This window comes from Fundulus heteroclitus, chromosome 20 (assembly GCF_011125445.2).
Source record: "Fundulus heteroclitus isolate FHET01 chromosome 20, MU-UCD_Fhet_4.1, whole genome shotgun sequence".
Taxonomy (NCBI): Eukaryota; Metazoa; Chordata; class Actinopteri; order Cyprinodontiformes; family Fundulidae; genus Fundulus; species Fundulus heteroclitus.
The window spans coordinates 33,220,454-33,236,928 of record NC_046380.1 but is presented as its reverse complement, the minus strand read 5'-3'; the positions used below and the strand labels follow the sequence as shown (position 1 = coordinate 33,236,928).

Sequence of the window (16,475 nt, the reverse complement as noted above, 5' to 3'; positions counted from 1 at the left end):
ATATGTCCATCCACAATGCACCTGTCAGCTGTTGATGTCTGTACTGTTGGCACTTTAGTCCTTCATCGCTGCAAACTCTGACACTGAGAAGCCGGACGGGAGTCTGATTGAACATGTTCCACTATCACAGTTTGGCAAAAGCAGCAAGTCCCCCTTGTTATTCAATATAGCATATTTAAAAAGTATTTTGAATGTGGAATCGTTGGGAAATGTTGAAAAGTGTGGCATGGATTTGTAATCGGACCTCTTTACTTTCGTACCCCTAAATAAAACGGAGTGCAAGGAGCTGCTTTTAGTTTGATCTCACTATAAATCCAGCTGTTCTGTTAAGGCCTTGGAGGTTAAGCGAATATATGAGAACACACAGGATTTTGAAGATCGAGGGACACAGCAGGCAGGTCAGGGAGAAAGCTGTGGAAGAGTTTTAAGCAGGTTTAAGTTATAAAACAACATCCCAAATTGATGGAAATCTGTTAAAGAGTATGACAAAGCTGCAAAATCTGCCAAGATGTGGTTGTCTATGTAAGGCCCAGAGGCCTCAGACTTCCATAAATCAGGTTGGAGAATCTGGACTTTATGGAAGAATGGCAAGAAGAAAGCCACAGCTTGTCTGAAAAACACTTTTCATTTTGCCACAAGTTTTGTAAGTTCCCTGCATGCACAGTGAAGCACTGGGAAACGGGGTGATGGCAGCATCATGCTGTGGAGATTTTCTTCAACTGGGAAAGGTAAGCAGGTCGGGGTTAAATGTATTAATTTATCTATCCAAATAATTTTTATTTATTTGTAAAACCACATCTAAAACAAGATAAAAACAACACAAAAAATAACTAAACAGCATGCATATTTTTTCTTTCGATTCGCAGGAAAGAGCTTGCTGTTGGTCTATGACATCCAATACATTTCAACGGCTATGATTTATGCATCCTTCTGCAAGGGATTGGATGTAATACCTGCTCTAATAACTGAATTAAAACGTATCCACACTTTCAATGTGGTGCAAATCATGGTAAAACAGCCCTTAAAGGGGAAGACAGCGATTGCTGCTGTCTGTGAAGGAACTAATGCTTTCTATAATTCACAGGCAGCCTCTCATAATTACAGTCTGTCCTGTGGAAATTGAGGCCCTCCATTGGCTGCAGGGCTGCAGGGTGGAGCTGCTAACCGGAACTCCACTTATTAATGACGGAGGTTGTTTGAACGGGACCAGCAGCCAGGATTTTGGCAGCGCTTTTTTTGTGCGTGTGTCTGTGGTAACAATCTTTTGGAGGTTTTTTCGGGGAACAGGAGCCGCTCTTAAGCTTCGGCTTTTACGCGCTAAGGGGAGACAGGAGACCGGTCTTCACTGTCCTGGCATCAGCGCGTCATGCTGAGCCGCGGCTCCAAGAGGAGAGAATCCAGCAGATCGGTAGGTAGGCTGGGTTGGGAGGGCAATGCAAAGTTCACACAGCTATGAGGGACTTCTGTTCTATTTTCTGTTTAGTTAGTTTATTTATTTGTATTTATTGTGGTGCGCATTTGTATCTTGGAGTGTTGGTGCGTTTTTTCTTATCTTTAAAAGTGTGTGCGTTTTTTCCCCTGCCTGTTGCTGCTCTGTCCCGTTCCTATGGGGACGGGCTGTTACTCTGACACTGAGCACATCAACCCCAGCCCAGGATGTTTCTATTTCAGGCTGCGACTTTAGCAATCATGTTACTTTTTTCTACATTTTAAAATCTAGATAGAGACTACGACTGATGAGGATTAAATGACTCATCTTTCTAAAGAAACATTTTAGATAGATGAGAAACAGGATTCATAACCCATGGCAGTAGCTACTTAGCTTTTCCAGTCATGCTGTTTTTATTCGCTTCAAGCTGTGAGTCCCTCATCCTGTGCTTCTGCCCCCCCCCCCCTCCACAGTTGAAGGTTGCACAGGAACAACAGAGAGGACAGCCTTGTATCGCCTGTGGAGATCAGTGTCCTGGCTTTCTTCTGCACAAATGGAGGTAGATCATTGCGTTTCCAGTGCTTGTGACAGACCTTCTTAAGGCTCTGTATGGTTATGCAGTGGTGTTCGTAATCTCAAAAAGTGTTTCGTGCGTTTTGAACTCAGTTTCTTTTACTCTGATACCCCAAATAAAATCCGGAAAATTCAGTCCGCACACCAAGCGGGGTTTACCTGCTGTGTTTAGTTTATCCTCAGAATAAATACAGCAGCTCTTTGAAACCCGTTTGTTGGAGAACATTTGAGAATGACCAGCATCATGAAGACCCATCGTGAATCAGAATCAGATTTATTCGCCGGGGTTTGTGCGCACAATCAAGGAATTTGGTTCCACTTTGCTTTGAATAAAGACTTTTTAAATACAAATATCTTAAAAAAATGTGGAAATAAACAATTTTTCTTCTTGTAAATATTTACATTTTTTATTTATTATTTTTTTTTAACTTAAGAGCAAGATAAAGTTGAACTAGCGCTAATATGCTTAGTAGTGATCGGGGCACCCTGACTGTTCATCAGAGAGACAGCCCGGGGTGAGAAACTAAAACCACGGCTGGTTTTTGCAAATAATGCTCTGTAGCACCGGCCTGAAGGTAAGAGTCTAAACAGCTTGTGTCCAGGATACGTGGGGTCTGCAGAGATGTTAGCTGCCCTTTTCCTGACCCTAGCGCTGTGCCATTACTGGAAGAAAGGTCAGCCACAATAATCCTCTTTGCAGACCTGATTGTTCGTTACACTTTGGCCCTGTTTTATAGATTAGTCTAACCACACAATGATGGATGTGCACTGGACAGACTAAATAACGGTACTGTAGACGATTATCTGCAGCTCGTGTAGAAGGTTGGACTTCTTGAGTTGATAAAACAAGCTGGTGGCAGCATCATGGGGTGGGGATGCTTTTCCTCAGCAGGAGCTGTAGGAGTAGCTGCAATGGTCCTAAACTTAGATTAGAAACTTTGTCAAATTTTTTTAATGTACTCCACAAATCTGCTGTTTATTGAACAGTTGTTAGATGTTACTGATGAGGTAATGAAAAGAGAGAGCCTTGAGCTAAACACAGAACAAGCCTAGAAGAAAACCTGTTAAAGAGGCCTCGTCATTTATTTTGATCATGAAACGGAAACACAAAAAAAATATGAAAAAATATATTCATCCTCAAATCAAACAATATATGGCAAGCGTTCTTTCTGATAGTGTTTACTTAATCCTTTTTGAGCCTGTAAAGATCTTTGCACCGGGCACGAGCAAACATTGTTAACCAGCCGGCAGAACTATCAGAAAGCAAGATGGTGACAATTGATGCAGCTGCTGTACAGCCAGTGCACTGTCCTGCTGTGCCTCGCAGTAAAGGGACAGCTGGGCGTGGTAGAAAACCAACCCGATCTACACGGTGAGTAGGGGTGTGCAAAATAATCGTCATGACGATGCATTGCGATTCTAATTTTCGTGATCTACTGCATCGATTCTTGACGCCAAGTATCAATTATTAATTTAAAAAAATTAATAAAATAAAATTGCATGAATGGTTGGCGAACATCAGCCAAAAACAAGTGGAATACAACTTCATTGGTTTTAGGGACCACTGAGGCCATGTAAATGGCACTGATTATCCTTATTTTGTTATTTTAAGTTTTATAAATCCTAAGCGCTTTTTGTCAGTATGTCCACTCAAGTAACAATAATATTTTTTTTCATGGCAATACCTCCAAAAGTAGTTTCAATAAATACAGCTATATATGAATTCAGTTGCTTTCAGTTATGTATCAATTGAAGACACTATCCAGATCATACACAGCCAGTCAGCCACTGGTAATGGCTGTATTTTTTCTAACAGTGTTCAGTGAAAATATTGCAATGCATCGCGATACATCGCAATAATTCAAGTATCGTGATGCATCATGATAGAATCTGATCGTGTCATGTGAACCGTGATTCAAATCGAATTGTGACTTCTTTGGCAATACCCACCCCTAATGGTGAGGGTTACGTAACCGCTTACGTTTTGCACCTCTGCTGGGCTCTGCTGTCTCCCTCGGCTCCATCACAGACGTGCATATAGGGGCCTTGTTGAGCGCTGAATCCTACGTTAGTGGAGCGATGTGGAGAGGATGCCTCATTCATGTGCTGCATGGATTTGTACCAACTGATTCACAGTGCAAACCGGATCTACTGGCATTACCTTTCACAGGTAAGAATGAACATATACGTATGATTGTGTTTATTCGTTATGTCATAATAACATTGCATATATGTCTCTGGGCTCCATTGCTTCTGCTAGTTTACTCTCTGCACCATATAACCTGAAGCACAAAATTGTGCCGCACAATTTTGTGCTTCAGGTTACATTGTTGCTATAAATATACACAAAACACGTTGTTTACTAATTAACAGAGCCAAAATAAAGTGTAAAATACAGAAATAAAATATAATAAGTCAACAGTGTGCGATGATTTAATCAGAAAATTTTTCTATGAACTTTGTAAAGTCATAGTACCTGACGAGGCCTCTTTAAAGGCTTCAGAAGACTGAGATTGTGGAAGAGTTGAGATTGGTTACAGAGCCACCTTACAGCAGAGCAACGACCCTAAACAAGCAATCGCTTTTATCAAATCATATTTGTGCTGAAAGTGTCCAAATAAAGACTAGACCCAAATCCATCAAAGAATATCTTAATTTCAAAGATTCACTGTTTGAAGCTAAACCTGCAGAACAAACTGAATATTCAAACTATTGGCTCATGTTGCATGAATACAATTGCACACCACACTTTTCAGACTTTTATTTGTAAAAAAATAAATAAAAGAAACAAAGTACAAAAAAATGACAACCATTTATGATTATCCTTCCACTTCACAGTTTTGCACTAGTTTTTGTTGGTCTATCACATGAAATCCCGTTAAAATAGATTGAACCTTGTGGTTGTGTCATGAATAGCATGCCATGCGCATAGAAATCAAACACGTGTCGTTAGACGGCAAGTTGGGGGTTTCTTTATGCCTCTCCCTTACTTGCCTGCAAAGAGAACAAAAAAACTGAAGCGATTTGCTTCGCCGCTGTTGTGACATCCAACCAGCTAATTAAGCTGCTGCTAATTTGGCGAGTCACCGTGTCCTCTAGGCAGGAACTCTTCGGGCTTCCTCTTCAAGTGGAGTAGCATTCAGGAGGAACCCCCTTTAGACGCCCGTCTCTTTGAGTAGAATCGGCCGCGCGTGTCGCCTCGAGGAAGCCACTGTACTGCTCCCCGATGTCCTCTCAGATTGTTTTTGCCCTCCGATGGAGACGACTCACGCAGCATGCAAGGCCTGCTTCTTGCTGCTTTGGTCACAAGTAAAACCTCAGCGTGCTTGTGCTGGGAAACAGGCTTTGTGTTGTATGGCGATGTGGCGTCGCTGTGAGCTACAGGTGATTTCAGTTAGGACGTTAAAGTGTGACTAATGGGGGGGGGGGAAACATTGCTACGGGGGAAGCTGCAGGGAAAGCACCATTGGAGTTGCTTTAACGGCGTCATAAAGGGGTGCGCTGATTATGACTTCTACAGCGGGGCTAAGCGAGATAATGAGCTGCTTGCCGTGGTTTGGTGAGAATTATTTGTGGGAGATCGGGCGACTGTAGATTCTCAATCATCCAAGACATGACGAGTCCTAAGTGCGACGAGTCCTAAGTGCTTTCTTGAAGACGTTTGACCTATGACCCAAAAGGCGTCTTCGGTTCTGAACAAGGTTGGACGTAAGATGCCTTTAAGTTATGGTCAGAACAATCACAGTAATAAATTAAGTCACTAATGAGGACAAGTGACTCACTGACCCAATGTTTGGACTGCTTTTGCTCGACGGGCCAAACATGTCCGTAATGATGCCATGTGAGCTGTTTTGATCTCTTGTCCCAGGTTGGGAACTGCTGAAACCCGGCCTTGAGGGGGATTAGTACGGTCTGCAGAGTAGGTGTTAGAAAGATTAGATTAGAGGCCACCTCCTCCAAGAAACTAGAGAAGAAGTCCGAAGAACTAGAATTCTCATGTTAGTAAATAGTTTTTTTCTTTTTTAAAGTTCTTAGGCTGTAATCTAGCATTGCAGCACACCAGGCTGGTCTCAAATACTGCTTCTCCTCCTAAAGTAAGAACATGTTTTGGCTGCAGCAAGCCTAGATTTTGTGCAGCCAGGATTTTGTGTCCTCTGGTGTCCTTCATAGTAGTTAGACTCTGCATCATAAAATCCATGCACCCCTGCGTTGCTCAAAGCAAACTAAGTGGGGCAACAGTGAGCTCAGGAATGCAGACGTTTAATGACTTGTCTTTGTAGTCTCACAATAAAAAGCTAACATTTTCTTCCCCGAAAGGCTTGAGTAAACACCAGTTGGTACCCACTATAGGGAGCCTGCAATAGTTTTGGAATGCAACGAACTTCAAGTGACACAGAGGCTGAAGTCAAAAGGGAGTTTTTGAAAATATCCTGTTAGAGATGGGATGGACTTGCTACATGTGTTATTTGATATCAATGCCTATTTTAAATGTTAGTCGAGTGGCTGTCATATGCGAGTCCACCATTTGCAAAGAGCTTTGAGGAAGCTATTAGCGTTAGCGTTATATTGTGCCTTGCACAAGTGTTCATATCTCTTGAATTCTTTTAATCTTTTGTCACATTAAAACCTGAACCTAAAATGCATATTTGTGAAGTGCAAAGATGATTCAGTGCTTTCAGATTTCTTGAAATGGCTGAAAACACCCTGAAAACATCATCCACACAGTAAGTTATGGAGGTGGCAGCATCATGCTGAGGGGGTTCCTCTCTCAGAAGTTGCGAGGAAACTTAATAACGAGAAGACGACCTCATATGACCTAAATATAATGTTGAATCAGTGGGAAGATATCATCATTTGTGTTCACAGAGGATTTCCATCCAGTCCGTCTGAGCCTGAGTTATTTTACAAGGAGAAATTATTGATACACATTCTGAGGGAAAACCTGGTTCTACAAATTATTAACTTTGGGAGCTTGAATGTACAGTTAAGCCCACATTTATTCATACCCCACATGCAGATATAGGTTAAAAGTAATCTTTAAATTCTGACCATGTCTCTTCCTATTGGAAGTAACTCCCATGTTTTGGATGGGCCCAGCTAGAGCCCTGACTTGAATCTAAGAGAGAATCTGAGGGGGGAGCTAAAAATTAGGGTGATGGCAAGGAGGGGTTCTCTCAGAGACGTGGAGCTCATCATCAAAGATAAAATGGCAAAATAAGAAGTACAAACATGGAAAAAGCTGGTCAGCAATTATAAGAAGGATTTGACTCCTGTAATAACACTAAAGATTTTTTCAACTAATCATTAAGGCAGATATAAATGTTTTTTGGTGTGCTGCCATTGTCAAAAAGTAAATAATTTTTCTTCAAAAAAATTACAACCCTCCTATCTGACAGGAATTTAGACAGGCATCCATCTGTCTCGATTCCTATTAGAAACAAAATGCCATGGTGACAACACATTTAAATCTAAGCACATCCCACTTTGCAGATTTCTGTGTGTAATTTGTATTTTATAAATCCTGCATTGTATTATTTGCTCTTTGCAATTATGCACTACTTTGCGAGGCTCTGTCACAAAATCTGAATCGCATAAAAACACGATGAAGGTTTATGCAATTAAAATATGTGAAAAGGTTGACTCATTTGTGACATATTCAGTTATGCAACACGCAGTACTGGCACTGTTCTTCCCTCGACTTTTGTTTTAACTTGCCTCCTCCTCTTTCCATTTAACCTACTGAGGCTTCTGCCACTTCTGGAGCACAACGTTGTTCTTCAAACTGCTCCTTTCTTGCGAGCTGACTGAGGGTGTTTGAGCCCGTTGCTATTCATGACCAAGACAGTGTGGCGTTGTGTGTATTTAAGATCCTCCCCGGCCAACCAAAACACTGCCCTCAAGAATGTTCTCCTGTTGTTAGGCTCCGATGTGTGTCCAACCAAACACTTCATGTGTACCACCTTTAAAGGTCTCAGGAATGATCCCAGACATGCCGTGTTTGGGTACCAGTATTATGCCGAAGCCTTGTTTTGTGGCTACGAAAAAAGCACCTGGTCAAGTTAGTCCCTAACAGATATTAATCCTGTTTCCATATTTACGCCCGTTTGTATACTTTTTGACCCGATCTGGATCTGGGGAAATTCCCAACAAACTGAAGCATCTAAGTTACTGAGATTGTATGGTGTATCATTATCCCACCCCAGAAAATGATCAGGCCAGATAGATAATTATAAAACTTCAAATTATTGAGTTTATGTGCCCCTTTGGCTCTAACTTTAGTTGGAAATTACAGCTCTCCTTGTAATGTAAAATGTATAGATAAAAGAAAAGCTTCTGCTACCTGCCTGCCTGGGCTTTGTCCTGCTGGCGTAACTATGGAGGTTGGGTCGGCTGCTCGGGGCAGGTTGGTATTCAGAGCAGTTTCTCCCCGCGCTACGCGCTGCTCCTGAATTATTAATGGCCGCCTTTAGGTTGATTGATTTTCCTTGTGCTAATGAGACTCATTACCAGCTTATTAACATGAGCCCTGAGTGTCACTGACATTTGATCAGCAAGATCACATGACTCCCTTCTGCACGGTGCCGGAGTGTTTTAGCACTTGAACGTTACACTTGACCTGCTTTCCAGACGTGGCTCGCTAACGGATGTGATTCTTAGGGAAAAGGCCTGGAAAAGTATTGAATCTGATTTCCATATTTTCCAGGGCTGGATAATAATGAAAAGGAAATATGAGGGTGGAAAAAATATTTTTCCTTCCAGACCTTTTTCCTTATGTTATGATGTTAATGTTCTCCTTCCTTTTTTTTCCCATGTGTGCATCCTTTTTCATCCACTTCCTGCTTCCGTCCCTGTGTCATTTCTTTTTTGCGACCTTCTTTTCTTCATTACTGTCTTCGCTTCTTTCTTAATCTCTATAAACTAAAAATAGCTGACTCAGAACTTAAAAATTTGAGTCTGGAAAAGTTTGCAATTTTCCCATGAAACACGAAGAACCTTGAATTACGACTATGAGGAGGAATTCAAACTGTTGCAGTTCACTGGTTTTTCATTTCCCCTATCCAGTAGCACAACATATGGCCTAATCTAAGACTTTCTTTCTAATTTCAGCCTTTTGCTGTGCTGACTGGAACTGAACAAAGCCTGTACTTGTTTGCTGGAGGGTTTAAGGTGAAACTTTAGCTGTCTAAAAGCCGCACTGAAGGGAAAGAAGAGGCAGAAAGAAAAGAGGGGAGAGGAGATGGTACTTGCAGCAGAATGAGAGTGACTGAGGTTGAGTTTTAACCTGGTTGTGAATGGCTCACTGACGTCTGTCCCCTCGGTAACCCAGTGCCATCTGCATAACACAGGGCGGCCCAGCTATTCACTGTGTTAACAAGACGGCCTGGCAAATAAAACTGTCAGGGCGCTCTGGAGCTTGAATGGGTGCTGGCTGCTGCAGGAGAGAATAAGGGGAGGAGGTAGGACAAATAACCCATTGGTGGTTGGTGCCACACAATAGAACATTAGTGAGTTATTTGCGCTTTGGCATAGAGATGATAAGCCTCTTTTGTTTAAAGTTTCTGTCCTGGTGGGCTATCTCCTTCTTTGGCTTTGTTTGCAAGCATAAGATAGCAGGAGTGTACAAAGCCTTTCCAAAGTATTCCTATTTACATTTGTACAAATGTTATCACTTTAAAACTACAACATCTAATGCATTTTGTTGGGGTTTTATGTGATAGACCAAGAAAAAGTCGTGCGCAACAGGGAAATGTGCAAAAAATTATGCATGCCTTTCATTTTCTTTCTTTCTATTTTTTTTTTTTTTTTTTTTTTTTTTTTTTTTTTTTACAAATAAAAGCCCACAAGTGTCTGGCATACATAACTACACTGCTCAGAAAATAAAGGACTACTTATACTACTTTAATCGGAGTATAATATCCTGGATCATATATCTGGGCAGTAGAGGGGGTGGTTAATCGGCGTCTGCTGTTCTGGTGTTATTCAAATGCACAACAGATTCACTAAAGGGGCAACAATGAAACAACACCAAAAAACAGGGATGGTTTTGCAGCTGGAGGGTGCAGACATTTCTTTTTTGTCTCCTAATTTTTATTGACAGCTTATCAGTTTTTTGGGGTTGCTGCAATGACATTTCAGCGAATTAGGCTAGCCGCCTGCATCAGATTTTTAAGTTTCACTTTCTCTGTGACCTCAGATTAAACACTCTGTGGTTAAGGAAATAAATGCCCAATCAGTCACCTTCAAAGTCCTCCTAAGCCTAAGAATTCCTGTTTTCAGTTCGCCAAAAGCCATGTGAGCACACAGCAAAACTCAATGTATAGCATTGTACATCACCGTGAACACTGTCTCCGTGGCGACATGAGGATGCTTTTTTTTTCAGGGATGGGCAAAATGAACTAAAAATCCTATAATAGTATTATGATAGGAATAAAAGTGGTTTACCACTTCTTTATTTTGGGCAATTGTATGGTTGTGAGTGCATCACCGCCGTCACAGGCCCACAATACAGCTCTCTCAAAAACATAATAATTTAGAAGCAGGTTTCTTCAGGATGCCACTTGCATAAAGAAGTGGATTTTGATTCGCTAAACTACAAACAGTGACTGCATTTAATCATATATTGGAATTTACTGATATTTACCGATGCACTCACGGAATCAAGAGTGCAGAAAATAGTAAAAGTAACAATGCTGACAATACCGTTTTTGGGCATTTGAATTTATCATTGTCATGAATAATACATCTAACTTATTGCCATGATGAGAAATTTTAATGATGAAAATAAATTATAAACTAAATGACCATAGTAGATGGAATGCTTAACTCAAAGTATATTTATGTGTTATAATAGCCCGGTCAAAGTCAGCTCTACATCTAACTGAGAATCTGTGGCTAAACAAAAAAAAAAAAAAGATATTTACAGACGGTCTCCCACTATTCCGACTGAGTTTGAACTATTATGCGAAGAATGATTTGTTACATTTTTGTTTGCAGCTGTGCAAACTGTAATACAGTAAAATATGGTTCTACAAAATAATGACCAAAGGGGTGTATTAATGCGTGCCACACTTTTTAGTTTTTGTGGTACTTTGTGGTGGCCTATCTGAAATTTGACTATAAAGTGAAAAAAAAGTTAAATCTTTTAAGAAGAATGAATACTTTTATATGATTGTTGATTATTCTTTCTTTCTTTCTTTATTTATTTGAACATGATACAAATATAAAAATAAAATAGTGCACAGTAACAAGAAGTGCATAAGAAAGAAGAGAAAATACAGATTTTTGTTTCAGTTAACATATCATGCTCAAAATGGGGTAGGAAGAAGTGAGAACTTATAAACTCCTACCCCTAAACACTTGAGACTTTAGAGTCCTACTGTCATAAAAAAAAATCAAAATCAAAGTGGCAGTTTGAAGTAACAGTTACTAATATTACATTGTATGATAGATGTAACTTGTTAAACCTGGCTGCTTGCCTGTGAATGATGCGCTGTGTGTTCGTCCTCTTGAGCGGATTCCCTTTGAAGGCATTTTATTTGGACAGGAGTGCAGGATCCTCTGATGTATGACTGGGGGGGTAAATGTAAATCATATTTCTGACCTTTAGGTCCTCAGATGTCTGAGGCTGAGCGTCTCCCTGTCCATCTTTCTGCTCCTGTTCTCTACTTGCTTTACCTTTTCTCTTTTATCGTTACTCCCCGTGTTCTCCGTACCTCACTCTGTCTAAGCACCGTGCTCAGGTCCAGAGCCTTGTATCTTTAATTGAGCTATTCTTTGTCAGGATCATTGGTGGCAATGCATGTCTGAGAAGATGGCCTTAGTCCTGTGGGAGCCTGTTGGTCAGGTGTTTAATTCTGATTCTTTCTAAATTCAGGGGCCAGGCTCATGTGAGGCGCAGTCACCCTGAGGTTCCAGACGGAGGGCTGAATTCCTGCATAATTCCTCATTTCCTCTCTTCACCCTCCTATTTAATCATAAAACCAAGTACAGATTCCTGACATACTGCTTGGTGTATCTTGTTGAATGCATTATACAAATTCAGTGCCTCTGGCAACAACACACAGAGATACTTTTGCATATTTTCATGGTTAGAGCCTTTGTTCAAGGGTTAAAAAATTGTATCGCTTTTCCTTCAGAAACCCCTTGAATGATGCCGTCTCTTCTTTTTTCGATCGACGTCATCCTCCCCCATGCTGTGTTTGCTTTGTTTCTTTAATTGAGAAAAATCACCTCGCTTGGTTCAGATCGAGCCTTTTGGCTGCAGGCCTCGTGTGGCGCATTCCGGCTGCGGTCTGTTTAATGTCCGAGTGGGCGATAAACACGACAACAGGTGGTGTCATTTCATCCACCAGGTCGGTTCTGAACATGTAACTGGAGACCCTGCCAGGTGTCAGGTGTCTGTACCGCTCAGTGCTCGTAACGGTTCCTGTAACCTTCTGTCATTAGTGCTGCCAGGGCTTACGTAATTATACGATTCGGCAGCTTAAAATATGTGAATTAATCAAATATACAATAAAGGGCTTTGTTCTTGCTGCTCCTTTGTCTTGATCGTCGTCTTTCATGTGGAGAGGAAAGTTCTCCATGTTGTCTCAGATGGGTTTACCAAAGGAAAACAGGTCCGTGGTCGCAGGGGGCCGCTTTTACAGTGAGAGGAGCTGCTTCCCTCACTGACCGTGTTCTCTCAGTGTTTTCAAAGTCCCCAGAATGAATCAACTCATATTCAATCCCTCCAATCAGATTTCTTTCTCACAAGTTCAGGGCTGTTAAATGTTTTTTGGTTTTGACTGATTTGAATGCAAATCTTATAGCAGTGTGTGAAAATTTGGCTGTTTAGACCGAATAAAAGCGCTCACTTCCTTTTCCGTTCTTTAGCGAGCCAGAGTAAACCAGCAGGGGGCCCAGCGTGTCTCACTCAGACACATTGCCTCCACTGTGTTTTCCACTTTTTTACTCCCCCTGTCACACCGGTAAATACGGTAACTCGCTGGTTCATTTCTTGATGGATGGGAAAGGTTGAATAAATAGTTACCATTCCCATAATTTTATGTATTTTTCAACCAGCAGCCAAAATAACTTTGCTAGTCTTTCTGTTAATCTTCCTATGTAAATGGACTGAATTGTGAACGTTGCAACACGGCACACCCTATCATGCTATGTGAATATATTTACCCAACTAATTCATCTCACTGGATCATACTACGTGAACATATTGCACAATTTATCATTTACTGATGAAATTCAACACTTTATTTCCTTAATTCACATAATTATTAAACGTAACAGCTGTGTGGGTGGGAGTCACCAAGTATCGCTTCACCCTGATCCTCATCTTTTGGAGTTGCTCCATCACTGTTATCAGGGTCACCAGGAACAGGTGCTGGTGCATTTGGATTATAACTGATAGGCATCAGTAATTGTCTCACAGACACAATCACACTCAGACACCACAGGGCACACCACCGTGACCCACACTCGAACAAGGAATTAATTTAATTTGGCTTCCTGAAAGTGGAATAAAACTATTTCAGAACACTTTTTTTCACCTCATTTCCCTCTAGCAAGGATCTAAGTTTCCTGCTGACTCCTGCCCTGGTGATACTTAATTCACCTAGCTCTTTTTGCCCTCGTCCTGATCCTCGCCTTTAATGAAGGCTCGTTGTGCTGCGCTGCCTTTGAACTGTCACTGGGAATAAAGGGGGGCTGGCTCAAGGCTGTCAGACGCACAGAGAGTTAACATTTACTCTGCAGAGGACTGCAATTTCCAACCAGTTTGCCCCGGTTTGACAGTTAATTCATGTTATCCTGACAGATCTCCCTGTTGGGACGCTGCAAACCAGTTTGATTTTTGCCCCCGGCTTAAAAACAAAAAGATAGATATTACATTACTGGCTTTAAACATTTCAAATTAAAAATATGCCTCTGACATATTGTCCTGTTATCTGCTAGTGACTGGTGCTGGACAACTGTTCCCACGGTCAGGACTTTTGTCAACACATGAAATCATGTCTAAGACTTATCTTTTAATGTTTATTCAACAGGTTGTAGTGGAAAACCTGACGTTGCTTCAAAGCCTGTGTTTTGTGCTCAAACCCCAAAATCTTAATAAAAGTCATTTACAGTGGCAAACATGTCGGAGCCATTAACTTCACGCTGTCTGCAAATTTAAAGGCTTGCGGCGCCTGACAGATTATGCTTCACAATGTGCAATATTTACTATTAATGTTTGCCATGACGTCGAGCTTTAGGACAGTAGGATCTGTGATGTTCTGACATTTGTAATAAAATTTAGGATAGAGAAAGGTCTGCATTCATTGATATCCACCTATATAAGTAATATATTTTGCAATGTTACTCATATTAGAATCAGCTTTATCAGCCCGGTATGTGTTCAGATATGAGGAAGTGATTCTGTTAGTTTTGTTGTACAGTGCTCTGTGGCGCCTACCAGAGGGGAGACGTTGGAACGTATTGTAAATGGGGTGAGATGGATCTACAGTGATGTTTTTTGCCCGTTTCCTGACTCTGGAAAGGTCCTAAATGGAGGGCAGGTTGGCCCCAGTGATCTTTTCCACTGCACTGTGACCCTGTCCTTTGTGATGGCAGATCCAAACCAGACAGTGATGGGGAGAGCGCACACTCCTGTGGGGCGCCAGTGCTAATAGTCTGGAGGGAGTTTGTGATCCACTGGCTGGCACAGTGAGGCATAAAGGAACTGTACTGGTTGGAGGTTTTGCTGCAAATACCAATATGTTATGTTCTTTGAGGATTCAGTGGCTGATTTTGAGTTATTCCCTTTTTTTCTCTAGGGCACCGTAAAATATAGAAAAGAGAAAAAAATCTGTAGGTTCTTAGACAGAGATAGTTGTTTAGAATCCACAAAGATTTCAGGAATTATAAGATTATCTCCATTTTTATAAAAGCAAAGCATACCAAACCTACTTCTATAAGTAAACAAAACTTCATCAAACTAGATGCTGCTGGTTGAATCTTTTATAGACTAAAGTTGTAGGATTTCTTTATTTTGATGCAGTTATTGGGTAATGGAAAATAATCTTTTTTTTTTTTTAGAAGTTTACTTGCCAAACAGATTAAGAGAAAATTTGCTAATTTTAAGTTTCTGCCTATTGATTATTGGGTCTCTGCATTTAATGTCATTTAAAGCAAATATGTCATATTTAAATTGAGGAACTGACTGATCAGTTAAACCGGATTAATGTTCAAAGAAATTGGGACTAATGTTAGAGATGAAACAGAAACCAGAAGTGGATACCCAGCTAAGATGGACTTGCCAAATAGTACTGAAAAGTCATATTTCTTTTCACTACTCGTTACATGCATAGAAACAAAGAACCTTGACTGTGTTTGGTGTTTAAAAGCATCACCCAACAGCAGGTGCTTGAATGCTCTTTTTTGATTTTCATAAAAATCAGATAAAGGCTGAGAATTCATATGCTTTAATGCATAAATGGGGATGCTCTGCTATTTCCTTTATTTTCTGTGGGCTCAACTATTGCCTCTGTGGAATAATGTGAAGCATATGCATATATATATATATATATATATATATATATATAGATATATATATATATATATATATATATATATATATATATATATATATATTTATATATATATATATATATATATATATATATATATATATATATATATATATATTATTTATTTATTTATTTATTTATTTATTTATTTTTTTTTCTGTAATACTGTTTAGATAGATAACCAGAATCATTCAGAACTGGCATCGGCCAGGAGAAGTCAGATCAGTGCATGTCTAGTTGAAACATAGCTACTTAAATGAAACATGAACACCGTCATGTCACTGTCAATCTCATCATCTTCCATTTTTTTTTTTCTCTATGGCTCCTCTTTTCATCACTGTATGTGTCTGCTTTTATGTTCAGTCTGTAGTTATAAACTTCATTCGCTGCTCTGTAACTGTCCCATTTATCCATTTTCATGGCCTATTCCACCTCATCTCAGCCATCTGACATCCATCCGTGCCATCCCCCACCTTAAAGTGTGTACCGTGGTTTAAGCAGCGCACCACTTCAAAGTCCTCTTTGAATCTCTGCTCCTCATGTTTTATCCCCCCTCCCCCCACACCACCACCACAGACCAGCCCCTTCTCTGTCTGCTCCTTGCCCTACCACCTGTTCCCTGTTGAGATGAATGTGATAAAAGCCGGAATAAAACTAATATTGATCCTGGTGTGTTTGAACACATTGTAAAATCTCAGTAGGAATCAGGCTGGAGTTTGCCAAGGTGCGCACGAATTGCTATTTGAAGCTGCCACTAGAGGTCAGTGTAGTCTAATTATCTTTATCAATCTTGAGTCATGAACTGACTTCGAAGTGAACTGTCCTTCACCTTTCTTTCTTTTTGTATTAACCATTAAGCTCCTAAGTTCTCTTAGACACGCTGATTATTTTAGCGAGTTTACCACTGATTTTAT

General features: G+C 40.5%; 1 protein-coding gene across 1 annotated transcript in view; it reads left to right on the top strand.

The window, feature by feature from the left end:
• Positions 1-1,211: 1,211 nt before the first annotated feature.
• prickle2b (prickle homolog 2b) overlaps positions 1,212-16,475 on the top strand; it is a gene marked incomplete in the record, with an annotated part of 170,789 nt that continues 155,525 nt past the window's right edge. The window contains 2 exon segments of the mRNA XM_036151847.1: positions 1,212-1,408; positions 1,903-1,988. Of these exon segments, the coding sequence (XP_036007740.1) occupies positions 1,367-1,408; positions 1,903-1,988 (128 nt within the window).